The following is a 15578-nucleotide window of genomic DNA, read 5'->3' as shown; positions in this document are numbered from 1 at the left end:
TTCCTCATTGGGGCCTAGTGTCTGAAGATCCTTTCTTACCACTTCATCCCATGTCTTCCTAGGTCTACTCCTTCTACAGGTACCCTCCACAGTTAGAGCTCAGCACTTATTTTTTATACACACACACTAACACATCATGTGATAGAGAAATATCTTTTTTTTTTTTGTCAGTGTTTCACCCCCACAAGGACCAGAAGCTCCTGTACCTGATACCCCTGCTGTACCAACCAGGAAACCCTGCAGTGGTTGGTTTGATTTTGATGACTCTGATGTGAGCCCCATCAATGAAGCTGACATTGAGAAACAGTTTATGGGTCGCGAAAGTGCTTATATGCTGTTTTACCGTAAAACCTCCCACCGGCCACCCTCAGGTGAGTAGAATTATCAAATGATAGGGAGTAGGAAACATGTAACTCTAGTTGACTTGAAATTCTCTCCTGTGCTGTTTTACAATTTTTAACTATATTGATGTTTTCTCCTGCTTCTCTATTGTCTTTTCTGGACATTTTTGTGTTTCTTCAAGTTCCTTTCCTTTAGTGTATCTGTGTATGTATTGAGGGGAGTTATGATGGATATAAAATTACTGTTTTGGACTACTGACTGCAAATTCATCAATTCCAGCCTTAACCCTTTCATTACTATATTTATTTTGAAATGCTCTGTGTTTCTTTCAATTACTTTAAATATAACAAAGAATTTAGTAGAATAACTTAGTTATCATTAAGCTGGTGTTAGAAACATAAATTGTGACTATGGTTTGGTGGAAGATTTTAATTCAAAACATATGAAAACAAGACATTTATACTCAGAGCCAGAGACAGTTTTAGCTGGGTTGGTAACAAAAAGGTTACAAAATGTCATGTATTGTGTGTCTGTTTTGAAGTAATAATCTGTCCCTGTATTGTACTTGAACCCCTTGTCACCTGGCACAAAGCCACCCCACTCAGTTGAGAAGGGTCTTGTTTTGCAAGTTATTTAGCACCTTCACTTGTGCTGGTATCATATAAAAGCACCCATTTCACTCTATAAAATGGCTGGTGTTAGCAAGGGCCACTAACCATAGAAACGATGCCAAAGCAGACATAAGAGCTTGGTGCAGTCCTTTGACTCACCCCCATCCTCTTAAACTGGCCAACCCATACCAGCATGGAAAACAAATGTTAAATGGTGATGATAGTTATGATGATGATAAATGAAAAATCTACCAAAACAGGTAATGAGTGCATTATATTTGTTATTATCATTGTTTTACTGCTATTTTCCTTGCTGGCACGACTTGAACTGGTCTGTCACAGAACAGCATTTTGCTACATGCTATTGCTCTTTGCCGTCCAATGCACGCATACAGGACATCTGTCAGTCAAATCCAATCATGTATCTACACATATGTACAGGGTTGGGCTGGAGGTTTTGGGAGAAATGTTGCAATTGCTTATGCTTGCAATTTTCTCCTCTCCATATCACTGTTATTTGAGGGAAAGGTCACCAACTTGGACTTCCACAGCTTGGTACCAGTATCATTACCAATGTCTCAAGGTATCTGTCATTGCTAGCCTCAAGGTTTCTTGCCCAACTCGCTAATTCTGCCACTCTATCACTTTCCTTGAAGGGGGTCAATAAAAATGCACCAAACCAATGATCTTGGTGGGATTTGAACTCAGAACAGTTGGAACAAATTTCTGCAAAATATTCAGGCATTCTACCCACTGCTCTAACAACTATACCAATTTTTTGCCTTGCCATATTTCTTGGTATACAAGTAAAATATCAGGTCAAAATTTACACCAAAAAATAGTATGTTGACTAATACACCAAGCTGACTTTGCAGGGTCACAAATTCCGTGTGAAACGCAAGATTTGGAAAGATGATAACCATGTTGGAATGTTTACACAACATAGTACATCAACTAGTATACTAGTATACTTTGCAACAACAAAGAAAACTAACAGTGTTTCTTGTTATTGATGTGTTTCTTCATAATAGTTTTGTGGTGATCTTAAATCTGTGAACTAATTCATCTTTATATTATTATTATTGGTTGTCAGCTTGGAGCAACCCTGCTTACAAGGTTCCTGGTTATTTACTGCAGAAGGCATTGCTCGATAATAAAAACATTGAAAAGGAAAGGTAAATCTGTATTTTCTGTTCTTTGATTTGGTTAAGAAACTGGGGTTTATTATCTTCTCCACCGTTGATTAATATTCTCTGTAAACTAACCATGGTTTATTTTAGCAAAAAATAAACTTGTGTACCATGAGAAGTGAGTTTCAGGTTGAGCTTGACGGGGCTGAGCTACAGACAATGTAACTGTAGTAGTTCTAATTTTACAACCACCCCAGAAAGGGTTTGTTATCTGCACATAATTCTGCTTGCATCAGTTTCCCTGACTGACAAAATTAATGTACCACTTTGTACTGCAGGGTCGAGAAGTGTCATCATTTTTAGTTCTTTTTTATTTTTCTTCCATATCTCTGAATTGGGAGAAGTTGCCACAGGCCAGGTCATGTCTTATTCAGAGTAGCACATCCTAGCCATACAAGATGAATGTTATTTAACAATTTGTGTATGTGTACATATATGATCTGTCTTATGCTGGCATGGGTTGATATATAGGCAGATGCAAGCACATGCTCCTCTCATCTTATGCCTATTTGACATGCTAATGTAGGTTGCCTGGAAAGCATCCATTTGAGGATGCTGTTCATGGAGTCTGTGTGGAATTGGTGTGTTGTATAGGTTGGGTGTGGATGACACATGGTTAGGAAATGTTAGTTACATATCAGAGTTAAGTTGATGTAGGCTAAAATTTGGCACAAAAGTTATCTTCCACAGGTGCTAGCTTTGATGTCCCAGTCACTGTTTGCTACATGCAGTGATGAGGTAAAGTTTAATTGTAGAAATTAACAACTGATGTTATAGTTAGGGTTTGCTTCAGTATTTATTCTTTCTTTTTACTTGTTTCAGTCATTTGACATGCGGCCATGCTGGAGCCACACCTTTAGTCGAGCAAATCGACCCCAGAGCTTATTCTTTGTCAGCTTAATACTTATTCTATCAGTCTATTTTGCTGAACCGCTAAATTATGGGGATGTAAACACACCAGCATCGGTTGTCAAGCGATATTGGGGAGACAAACATTTACACACACACACACACATACGATGGGCTTCTTCCATTTTCCATCTACCAAATCCACTCACAAGGCTTTGGTCGACCCGAGGCTATAGTAGAAGACACTTGCCCAAGGTGCCACGCAGTACGACTGAACCCATGACCATGTAGTTGGGAAGCAAGCTACTTACTACAGTCACTCCTGTGCCTATAATGCTGAATATTATGTACTTTTTTTTTTGTCTAAATCTGATTGTTTATTTACCTTTCTCTTTATAGGTTGACCTATGATAGCTCTATACACCAAATAGCTTTACAGATCCACTACTCCTGTTACTACGAGTACCGAGACGGAGCACTTCATCCTTGTGAAAACCATCAACCTTTCCAGTCCCTGGTCATGGATAAACGGAAAACTGTGGCTGAATTGAAGGCTGCTGTGACAGAGGTATGTCAATAAGTATGGTATTGTGTGATGGTTAGAGGTGGTGTGTATGGTAGTTGGTGTGGCTGGTGGGCCAGTGATGGTATGATGTGGTTTTTCGGTGGAAGAGTTGCATCAATTGGCATGGAGTAGTGATGGGTTGGAGGTAGAGGGTGCAATGGGAGGGTTGCAGATGGTGTTGTATGTTGTGTTTTGGGAAGATAGGTTGGGCAGATATATTGGGAATGATATATAGAAAGAGTAGAGACTGACTAATGGGTTAATAGATGATGTGGTGTTTTGGGAAGGGCAGATGGTGACAAGATGATGTTTTGAGGACAGAAGAAAAGGGAGAGTCTGGTGGTAATGAGGTGATATGTTGTTTTGAGAGGCAGGGAGATGGAATGTTAGATGGTATATTATTTTGGGAGAGAGGGGCGATGGAAGATCAGATGATGACCAGATGGTGTGATGTTTTCAGAGGGCAGGAAATAGAATAGCATGTAACTATATAGTTTTGTTTCTAATAGGTTTTAAGATGTCATGTGTAATTGTCTTGTATTAAAATTTATAGCTTTTGAATGGGTGCATGATGATGATGGGCATACTTTTATTAGTCTTGTTCCTTTATGATATATCTTAATTATAATTTGGGCTTCATTTATTATTGCAATTATTAGTCCACTCTGTAAAGTGGTTGGTGTTAGGAAGAGCATCCAGCTGTAAAAACCACGCCAAAACTGACAGTGAAGCCTGGTGCAGTCTTCTGCTTGGCCAGCCCATGTCAAACCGTCCAACTCATGCCAGCATGGAAAATGGACATTAAATGATGATGGTGAATGATGGTTATTGTCATTAAAGATGGTGGATGGTAGAATTAGGAAAATGTTGGACATGATATCTTGTGGTGATACAGTCATATTCCGTTTTATTCTGATTTCAAACCCTACTGAGGTTCACTTTATTCACCACAGAAAGATGGTGTTCCTCAATATTATTGTTGTTGACTCTGCTGATGATGTCTATATTGTATAAATTGCAGTTGGATCAGAAGGCTGTCCAAGGACCAGACATACATATTCATCGATTGAAGAAGCTTGTGGCTGGCTGTCATTTGTATGAACATTTATCTGGTAAGTGACAGGTCTCTGCTCCCTACCTGCACATTTTTCACCTTCCACATTTGTATTTCCTCTCTTTTCTTCTTACTTTCTTTGTCATGCAGAGATCAATTTTTCTGTCATGGCAACAGCCAGAAAGGTAAAGTTGCTAGTGATAGAAAATTAGAAATAAAATGTAATTAAATTTAAGATTATCCATTATAGTTAGCTACTCGTCCTGCACGTTCTGCTTACAGAAAGATATACAATATTTCTCTATGTTCTGATTTCAAATTGTGTCATAGTCAAGTTTTCTTTTCATCCTTTCATGGTTGATAACAATTCTAGTCAACGAAGACCCTTCTCTCAAAACAGTTGGTCTTTCACCAAAATCAGAAACCATTATTTGAAGTTGCTTGGTCTAGTGGTTAGTGTGTTGTACTTGGGATCTTAAGGTCACAGGTTCGATTCCTAGATCAGACTGTGTTTATGTATTTGAACAATGTTTATCATTTCACGTTGTTCAGGTTTACTCACCTTTGTGTTGGTGCAGCTTACTCTCCTTCTAGCTGTCACATCCTTGATGTTTCAATAGGAAGGCCAAGATGGTGCCAATCTTCTCACACTTAGATTGGCAACTAAAGCTACTCAGTCACGCTCACTTGTGATTAATAGATAAGCATTAATATTATTAAGGCATTAAGCTGGCAGAATAGTTAGCCTGTCAAACAAAATGCTTAGTGGTATTTCTTCTGGCTCTTTACAGTCTGAGCTCAAATCCCAACAAAGTCAACTTAGCTTTTCATCCCTTCAAGGTAAGATAAAGTACTAGTCAAGTACTAGGATCCATGTAACTGACTAACTCCATCACCCCTAAAATTGCTGGCCCTATGCCAAAATTTGAAACAGTATTATTATTATTATTATTATTATTTTGCTGTCTTTGAATTTTGCAGCTGATGATAGCAAAGTGATAGAAAGTTTGCCAATCAAATATGGTACCAAGTTGTTTGTTTGGGATGGGAAACAGGTAAGTGATATCATCTTCATTGTTGTTCTTTTAGAGTAGCTATTGTCCGGTTCCATTTGAAGTCAAAGATGTATTGGTCATTTGTTTCTGAGAGATACATGGTGACTTTAATAGTGCTGGTGGCATAAAGAAAAATGACCCAGTACATGCTGTGCAGTGGTTATTGTTGGGCATCCAACAATAGAAACCATGCTAAAACTTATGTTGGAGCATGATGCAGTCCTTGGACACATCAGCTCCTGTCAAACCATCCAACCCATGCTAGCATGGCATATGGACGTTAAAAGACAATGATGATAATGTTGTAAACATCTAACTGCTTGATGTCCCTCAATCTCAACCATCACTAGATATGTGGAGGGATGGCCCTTCATCCATGTTTTTCTCAATGTTGGAAACATAGTTATTGGAGAAGTCACAATACCTGTGTGGTTAAGATGTTGGGTTATTGATTGTTCACTTGGTCATAGGTTCAAATCTTAATCACAATTTGGTGTCCACAACCAGGGTGAATAGCACTGCTTACTCATCTTGAACCAATATCTGCTCAGGTGCAGGCATGGCTATGTGGTTAAGAAAGTTTGCCTCCCAACCACTGCTTGGTACTCTGGGCAGGTGTTGTCTACCATTGCCCCAGGCTGACCAAAATCTTGAGTGGATTTGGTAGACAGAAACTGAAAATCCATCGTGTGTGTGTGTGTCTTGTCTTGATGTCGTGTGATAGCTGGAAATGACTGCTACTGTCTGACTAATATTGTGAAAACATGTCTGGCCTTGGGGAAATATTTCTATGCTTAGAAACAGGTGAAGATTGGTGACAAGGAAGGCACCCAAACAGAAAAGTCTGACTCAAACTCTGTCCAAGCATGGGAAAGTGGATGTTAAAACGATGATGAGATATATATATATATATATCATCATCATCGTCATTGTTTAACGTCCGCTTTCCATGCTAGCATGGGTTGGATGGTTCAAGCCCGAAGGCTGCACCAGGCCAGTCAGATCTGGCAGTGTTTCTACAGCTGGATGCCCTTCCTAACGCCAACCACTCCGAGAGTGTAGTGGGTGATTTTATGTGCCACCGACACAGGTGCCAGACGAGGCTGGCAGATGGCCACGCTCGGATGGTGTTTTTTATGTGCCACCGACACAGGTGCCAGACGAGGCTGGCAAAATCACAATTATATATATATATATATATGCAAACACAAGACAATAAGGAGCTTCTATCTGTGGTTGCTTGACATGCTGAAATGATAACCAAATTTTATTCAAAGCACAATCACTCCTTAGTCTTGCATAAAGAATGAGATATCAAACAGAATAAGTCAGAAACTGTTTATGTATGCCTATAGACAAAATGATCACAGCTGAAACACTTGATCATGAGTCTGCTTGTTGAGAGTTGACTAAGGGCTAAAAATCCAGCATAATTTGATCTAGCCTGCCATTCTATTTATTGTCATTCCCCAGCTGTATTCTCTTTTCCTACTTCGAACAACTATATTATGACCCAGCCTGCCATTCTATCTATTTTCATTCCTCCACTATATTCTCCTTTCCTATCATAACTATATGACCTGGGCTGTTATTCTGCTCTTTCTGTTCTAGGTTCAGAAGCAGGAGATACCAGTAGGTATAGAGAGTGAACCAATTCTGTTGACTGTGATATATGGTAACCCTCTCCAGTTTAGCCATGCCTACTCCAAGTCTCTGTCTATGGCTGACTTCAAAGTTCTGGTCAGTCAACGAACTGGCGTCTCGGTCAAGAAGATTAGCATTAAGAAACTTCAACAAACAGGTAAATATATGTATGTAGGTGGTGCTTCAGTATGTTCTTGTCCATCATAGCTAAATCATGAATATATCACATGACTGGTCAGATATTGTTATACATCACTGGTCACAATATGCTATGCATCTTTTTAGCCTTTGAAAGGCCAACCTTTCCCTGCTGGTCAAAAGGAGAGACGAGCAACTTCGAAGTGTTTTGCTCAAAAATGCAACACAACACCCAGAATCAAACCCACAATCTGGTGATTGTGAGTGCAACAGTCTAATCACTAGGCCACAAACCTTTGCAAATATAAATTCTTAACAAGAATATACATATCTAATATAATAAATGCGAATATCTGTGTGTCACACTTTTTCAACTTTATTCCTAGATGCCGTAGTCCAACATATACTATTTTGGGATCAGGCCAACTCCGTGAGAAAATTAAAAACATTTTGGGCTAAATCAGGATCCGCAATCCTGAAATTTTGGATTCCCAAGTTTTCATTACTGCGATTGTTTTTGGCAGATTAAAAAAATTTTTTTTTAACATGGTTTTTTGGCAATGAATTTTTTTGTATGATAACAATTTTTACTAACTGGATCTGTGAAGACTTCATGGAAGACATAAATGTAAGCATCTGTAAATAGTGACTTCATTTAATAACTATCGAATAATTATGAGCATAACTACAGATGTATACCCCACTGACTTTGTTGCCTTATAAATTCCATAAATAATCACTTAGATCCTGTTGATTGAGTGTATGTTAAGATGTGTTGGAAAAATTTTTTCTGAGGGGCCAGGGAGAGGAGTTTCAGAAAATTCACACAACCTGACATTTTCTGCCTCATAACTTTCAGGAAAATTGATATTTTTTAATGAAATTCTATACAAATACCTTTCAAATGGCATAGAATAACTGTCACAATGGCTTTATCATATATCGTCCAAAACGAAAAGTTTTCCAGCGTTTTCTCTCTGAGAATAGCTTCATTCTCTTTCACTTTAATTCTCTATTCACTCCTTTTGTTCACTCAGTCTATCTCTCTAAATATCTTTCTCTCTTCTCCCTCCCTCCTCTATGTCTCCTTGCCTCTAACCTTTCTCTTGCATTCAATGCAGTATATTTGTCTTACCTCTCAGCTCTATCAAGTCCTCTCTCTCTTTCTCTCACTCTCACTTACTCCCTATTCTTTGCCACTTTGCCTCTTACTTCAACTATACTTCTGCTTAACAAGTTTCATTTCTCTCTTTTTACCTCTTCCTCTTAACTAAGTGTGACACACACCACAAGTACATATGTATGTAACTACATAGGTATTAGCATATTAATATAACAATTTTTATAACTTGGAAATAAATTTGGGAATAATTGAAATAAATTGGGAAATCCAGTGAAAGTCACCTATGAAATAGAAATAATTATTGTATGAAAAGTAAGGACCTACATACATTAAATTGTCTTTAAATTAAGTGGCAGCAGAAGAATTATTCTTGAACTTTTAAAAGATAGGCTTAAATATTAATGTAATACTTAAATGCAGCAATCAATTTTCAGTTCTGTTGTTTATTGTTGCCTATCGCATACGACAGCAGTATGCCTTGTAAAAATAAATCTCCACCAACAGAGCACCAGATTGCAATCAAAAGGACCAAGACTGCAGCGAGGAAAAGAAAGTCACATGCAAATGAAAATCTGGGTCAAACGGCAGCCAGGAGATCTTCCAATGCAGAGAATATGCAAATACTTAGGGACTCTCAAACTCTTGATCAAGCTGCATCCAGGAGAGCATCAAATGCCCTTACCAAGAGGAGAGAAAGTATATTAGAAACACCTGAACAAGCTGAATCTAGGAGAGCTTCCAATGTAGCCACCATGAGAAGAGTAAGGGATTCAGAATCACTAGAGCAATCAGAAACCAGGAGAGCTTCCAATGTTGTACAGGAGCTAGCTTAAAAGCTGCTTGATAGGGTGGTTTTTAAGCTAGTATACACACACACACACATCTAATATAATAAATGCAAATGTCAGTGTTACACTTTTTCAACTTTGCCCAACATATCCTACCATTTTGGAATTAGGCTGTCTCCTTGAGTAAATTAAAATCATTGCAGGCCAAATCCGGACCCGCAATCCTGAAATTTTGGATTCCCAAGTTTTCCTTACTGTGATTATTTTCAGTGATTTTTTTTGTATGATAACAATTTTTATAACTCGGAAATAAAGTTTGGGAATAATTGAAATTAATTGCAATATCCAGTGATTATTTTTGGTGAATTTTTGCGACGAATATGATCATCATTGGGATATGACTGGAAGAAAGCAATTGCAACAAATTCTCCAAAACAAGTCAGAGATCTGTTTGCAGATCTTCCCATTCAGGTTCAGTTGTTTAAAAGCTATGTACTAGCCCAAAATCTGCCCGATAGGGTAGCTTTTTATGATGATAATTGTGATAAGGAATTTCACTTCAGTCATGTGGTATCAGGTTCACTTCTACTGTACAGCACCTTGATCTAGTGTGTTGCCTTTCAGCTTGTGAGTTTCGTTCATGGTACCCTGCTCTCTCTATTTTCCCTCTCTATATCTCTTCCTTTTTCTCTCATTCTCAGGAAGCCAAGTGTCTGCCATTGAGATCTGCTACAGCAACAACAATAGCAATGAGGACCAAACCTTGTCTGCTCTTGGACTTACTGATGGAGATGAGTTGGTTGTGGAGGACAAATTCTGCTCTGGGTAACTATCCCCTCTTCACATGTTTCTCCTGCTGATTTGTTATACTCTAAGAGCCCCCAACCACTGGCCCATTTGGTAGTGGAGCCAGCCACACAGAAAAAATAAATATTTAAATTTTATTTTATTGACTACTAGAGTCTGCAGAATGTTTTTGCATCGTGTGTGTAATAGATATGTATTAAAGATGTAATAATTGAATTATATATTAAGCACTTTATTATGTTATGTGTATGATTCCTCAGTCTGTAGAAACATTGTCTTGAATGAAATTGGTCCATGGTGTAAAAATGGTTGGGGACCAGCTCTAGGCAGTATTATTCTCTTTATCTCCACATGTCTTTCTTTTTTTCAGGTGTAACGTTTGTTACAAATTTTGGCAGAAGGCCAGCAAGTTTGAGGGAGGTGGTTCAGTAAATTGAGGTGTAGTATTAAACAACCTTAACTATGGACCAAAATCTGAGAACATTTTTAGCATAATGAAATAGTGCTAAGATGATCTATCAATTTATCAAACCAAACAAGGCATTTATAAAAATGAAATTTCCATGGGTCCCACAAGTTATTAGTGGGGGGGGGGGGGGGGTAAAACTGTAAAGTATCATAAATATAGTCTTTCATCTGTCTGACGACTTGTTTGACCTCAAGGTCAGTACTGACTGACAAGAAGTGTTCCAGCCTTGACTATCATGTTTTTGTTTTAGCATTTTATATCTAGGGCTACATTATGCAATGTGTCCTTACTTTTTCAAGACTAAAATATTAATAGTCATATAGCTCCTCTGCAACTTGTTCTGCTCTGGCCATTTTCTCTCATTCTTTACTCCTCTCTACACCTCTTTCTCCTAGCATAAAGTCCATTCCATCACTCAAGGTTTGTGATGTTGCAAGCTCCATGATTGTTTCACTTATGCTGGTGGTATGAAAAAGACACACACCATGTGCTGTAACATGGTTGGTGTTAGAGCATCCAGCCTTAAAAAACATGAAAAACAGATACTGGAGCATGATGGAGTTTTTGCATCCATTGGTTCTTGTCAAACTGTCCAACCCATGCCAGCATGGAACATCATCGTCATCATTATTTGATGTCCATTTTCCATGCTGACATAGGCTGGATGGTTTGACCAACACTGGTGACCTGCACCAAGTCCCAGTCTAACTTAGCTTGGTTTCTGCATTAGGATGCCCTACCTAATGCCAACAACTTTACAGTATGTGCCAGGTGCTTTTTATGTGACATCATTACAGGTGCTTTCTATGTAGACTAGCATGGGTGCCTTTTATATGAACTGGCACTGGTGCCCTTTATGTTGACCTGTGAAGGAGATTTGACTGCTTTTTCTTGCATGTGAAGCAACCACATAGTCTTCCTTTTTGGGTTTATTGTTAACATTAGATTTATCTACCCAGCAAAATCTTACTCAGCATTACCTCAACTGACCATGGCTTACCCTGATTTAATAATCCACGATGTTCAAAATTCCCTTTGTCAGCAACATTGGTTAGATGAACCTGTACAGTCAGTCCCTATACAAACTTCATGCATGGTTATGTCCCCTTATCTCAACCCTCGTCTTTCTCTATTGACAGCCCAAGTTTGACAGACTGGACAATTACAAAAAGAAGTAAGCTACTTGTATCTGTGGAAAATTGCTGTCAGGTGAGTTTTACTATTTCTTTACATTAAACTAAAAAATTTACCCCTGTTCCATTTATGTTCTGGTATCACTCTGGGAAACCATATGTCACAGTCTCATATTCAAACTTTTTGGGAGGTCCAAAAAGAGAGAAAGAATGATTTCTAATAAAGATCCATCATATTCATAAAAGACAACCAGAGCAAGTAATATGAATATCAAAATAGTAACTGAAAAATATTAAATATACTATAAACAATTATAGAAAAATGGAGGAGAAAAATATGTTGAATCAAAATTAGATTTAATCCTATTTTGTATTAAATTTAATTTTGATTCAACATCTTTTTCTCCTCCATTTTTCTATAATTGTTTATGGTATATGTATACCTATAACGATATTTTTCAACTATATATATATGTGCATATTTACACATACAACTAGATATATAGGCACATTTACACATACAACTAGATATATAGGCACATTTTTTTTCTCAGAAGTCTTATCGGAGAAAATAGGCAATCATATTCTCTTTTTACTAAATGTAAGAATATACATCAAATTTAAAAGTAAGGTTCAGTAGAGCTTATGAATGGTTGCAAGTATACATTCTTTATTTGTGGCTATGAGGTTACAATATGTAATGAAGACATTGATCCTTTGATGCCCAGCCTATCCGCCATGATGAGACATTAGTTAGCATGGACAAATAGTATCAGACATTATATGGTGATATGAAAAGTGTTAAAGCATATCAAATAACATGTTGACTTGCAATCATGGGTGAAAATTGATATTTACTGTCTTGATGAATCCTCCAGCATGTACATACTGTAGGAGACCAAGAACCTCCTCTAAGGTCGGTCTTTAACAAATAAAACAAGATGTCGATATTTACACAAGAAATACACAAATGTTTATTGACCAATTGCCATGTTTCCTTTTCAAAACATTAAATATGAAATTTTAAAATATTTTGTATTTTATGACTATCAGAATTGTTGATTTATATTTTTTTATATTCTTAATTTTTTTTCAATGCGAGTTTTATCAAATACTTTCAGAATGCTTATTTTCCTCTGCATTAATTTGAATTTTTGAATTTTCAAACAAATTTTTTTGACCAATTTTTTTTTTCATTTTACATTTTTTTTTTATGTTGATGTCCACAGCAATCCACAAGTTCCACTGTGATGGTTGAGACCGACAAAGATATGGTAAGTACTACATATGCTAATGTTCAATTCTTTCTCAGATACTGTATTGTAGTTAATTCAGTGTGTTACAATGACATTTAAATCGCTTCAGTTATCTCTTTCTTTCCTTCAACTATTATTTCAATCTTTTTCAAGAGTTGTTGAAATTCAACACCAGTCATCTACTAGGGGTTAACCTTATTGACTCTGTCATTATGGTAGAAATAATTCAACAAGCTGTCAGAATTGTTATCACACTGAACAAAATGTTTAGTGGGATTTCATTTGTCTTCATGTTCTGAGTTCAAATTGTGTTGAGCTCAACTTTACCTTTCATCCTTTCAGGATCAATGAAATAATTACCATTTGAGCTCTGGGGTTGATGTGTAATCGACTTCCTTACTCCTCCCCGAAATTCGAGGTTATGTGCTTATAGTAGAAACAATTTATTTATTTTTTATTTATGTGCCCTTTTCAAGCCTAGCCAGGCTCATGGGCCTGGTTTCCCAGTTTCTGTGGCATATGTGTTCCTTCCAGCTGGACGGGACGCCAGTCCATCGCAGTGTTACACAAGAAACAGGAAGAAAGAGTGAGAGAAAGTTGGGGCGAAAGAGTACAACAGGGGTAACCACCACCCTCTGCTAGAGCCTCGTGGAGCTTTAGGTGTTTTCGCTCAATGAACACACACAACGCCCGAAACCGCGATGCTCTGACCGCGAGTCCGCTGCCCCAATCACTGGGCCATTGTGTCTCCACAGTAGAAACAATTATGATGGGTAAATGACAGAATAATAGAGCACTTAGAAAATACTTCCTAATATTTAGTCTCATCTCTTTACATTCTGAGTTTAAATCTTAATGTGTTTCACTTTTCATTCTTCAAGGTTGTTGAAATAGAATATCACAAACTGGGTGTTTATGTGTGTGTGAGAAAATTGATGATTATATTTCTTTCTTAAAGTATATAGATTAGTACCTGCTAGAAATTATTATTATGAAGGTGCCATGTAAAAAGCACCTGTGCTCGTGCCGCATAAAAAGCATCTAGTACACTCTGTAAAGTGGTGGGCATCAGGAAGGGCATCCAGCCATAGAAACCAAGCCAAAACTGTCTAACCCATGCCAGCATGGAAAACGGTCATTAAATGATGATGACGAGTGGTGCAGGGGTAAGGTTGATAGAATATCAGAAGGCATACATTGCAGCGCATATCTATACAGATTTAAGCCAACACTGTAACAGACAGTTATAAATATCTTGTCTTTATACAATATCTTTATAGACAGAATATATTGCTCTAGTTAGCTAGGTTTATGTTCTGAGTTCAAATCCTACCATAAAATACTTGTGAACTTGTACCATTACAGAAAATCATTATTAAGGATAAGGCAATGGGTTGGCTGGATCATTGGTATGCTGGACAAAATGCTTCCTTGCATTTCTTCTGGTGCTTTATGTTCTGAACTCAAATACCACCATGGTCAATTTTTGCCTTTCATCCTATCTGGGGTTGGTATTTTTTCACACTGAGAGTTGCTGAAGCATGGAACAAACTGCTGGCATCAGTTGTTAGTTGTCGGAGCACTGCATCCTTCAAAACTTCCATGCTTCCTGAGATTCGCCAACACTACACTTGATTTTCTCCCCTCCATACACACACAAGCATGTATCTGACTCATACACTGTTCACTTCCCAGACATTTATATATTACTGCATGTACTTTATATGCACTCTCTGACAAGTTGTGGTGCACCTGAGCACTGTATACAATAATTTCATTATATATTATATAATTGAATAACCTCCTTCCCCTAAAGTTGCTGGCCTTATTAAATATGGTGGTTTAGCATTGTTTTGGAATAAACATGTAAAGCTGAGTCAGTCACATGTTAGGGTTTACAGCTATGGTTCTCAACCTTTTTTTTTTGTTAGGGGAGCCACACTGAAAAAGTCAAACTCAAGTCAAAGAAAAATTTATATTTATAGAGGGAAGACTGTTGGGGACCATTGGAAAGATGCTTGAGGGCTGCATGTGGCCTAGGGAGCTGCAACTGAAAACTGCTGGTTTACAGCCTCTTTCAGTAATTGGATGGAGCCTTTATCATTGTCAATCATTTCAGTTTAATGTAATTGTTTTAAATAAGTAAATCCTCACTTCTGTTTTTCTCCTCTGCCTCACTCTTGTCTCCCATGATTCATTCCACAGCTTGTATCTGAGGTGAAGGACATTGCTTTAATCAAACTAGGGATTAATAAACCTCTAGATGAAACCTGCCTCTCCATTGAGAAAGACCTGTCCAGCAGAAAGCTACCCTGTAAGTACCATTGCTTTTCATAGTTTTTTCACCTAGAGTCTATTACTGCAGGGCCCTACTAAATACATCATAACCATGCCTTGTATAGAAGTGAAGTTTACGTATCTTTAAGCTCAGCTTTGAAGTCCTGGTTGTCTCAGTTGTCTCCTTGGTCTGACCCTGGGTATATGAGGTCTGATCAAAAAGTATCAGGATTGGTGTTATGAAAAGAAAATACAACACATATCAATTTGGCATTTA

The 15578-nt window shown here is 37.7% G+C and overlaps 1 protein-coding gene across 1 annotated transcript in view; it reads left to right on the top strand.

The window, feature by feature from the left end:
* LOC115216433 (ubiquitin carboxyl-terminal hydrolase 40) overlaps window positions 1-15578 on the top strand; it is a 60048-nt gene that overhangs the window by 30223 nt on the left and 14247 nt on the right. Inside the window, exons 13-22 of the mRNA XM_029785765.2 lie at window positions 172-371; window positions 2047-2128; window positions 3392-3560; window positions 4579-4669; window positions 5593-5666; window positions 7278-7467; window positions 10061-10184; window positions 11775-11844; window positions 12998-13042; window positions 15230-15338. Of these exons, the coding sequence (XP_029641625.1) occupies window positions 172-371; window positions 2047-2128; window positions 3392-3560; window positions 4579-4669; window positions 5593-5666; window positions 7278-7467; window positions 10061-10184; window positions 11775-11844; window positions 12998-13042; window positions 15230-15338 (1154 nt within the window). The remainder of the gene's footprint in view (window positions 1-171; window positions 372-2046; window positions 2129-3391; window positions 3561-4578; window positions 4670-5592; window positions 5667-7277; window positions 7468-10060; window positions 10185-11774; window positions 11845-12997; window positions 13043-15229; window positions 15339-15578) is intronic.

This window comes from Octopus sinensis, linkage group LG10 (genome assembly GCF_006345805.1).
Source record: "Octopus sinensis linkage group LG10, ASM634580v1, whole genome shotgun sequence".
Classification (NCBI taxonomy): domain Eukaryota; kingdom Metazoa; phylum Mollusca; class Cephalopoda; order Octopoda; family Octopodidae; genus Octopus; species Octopus sinensis.
This window is presented reverse-complemented; position numbering and strand designations above follow the sequence as displayed.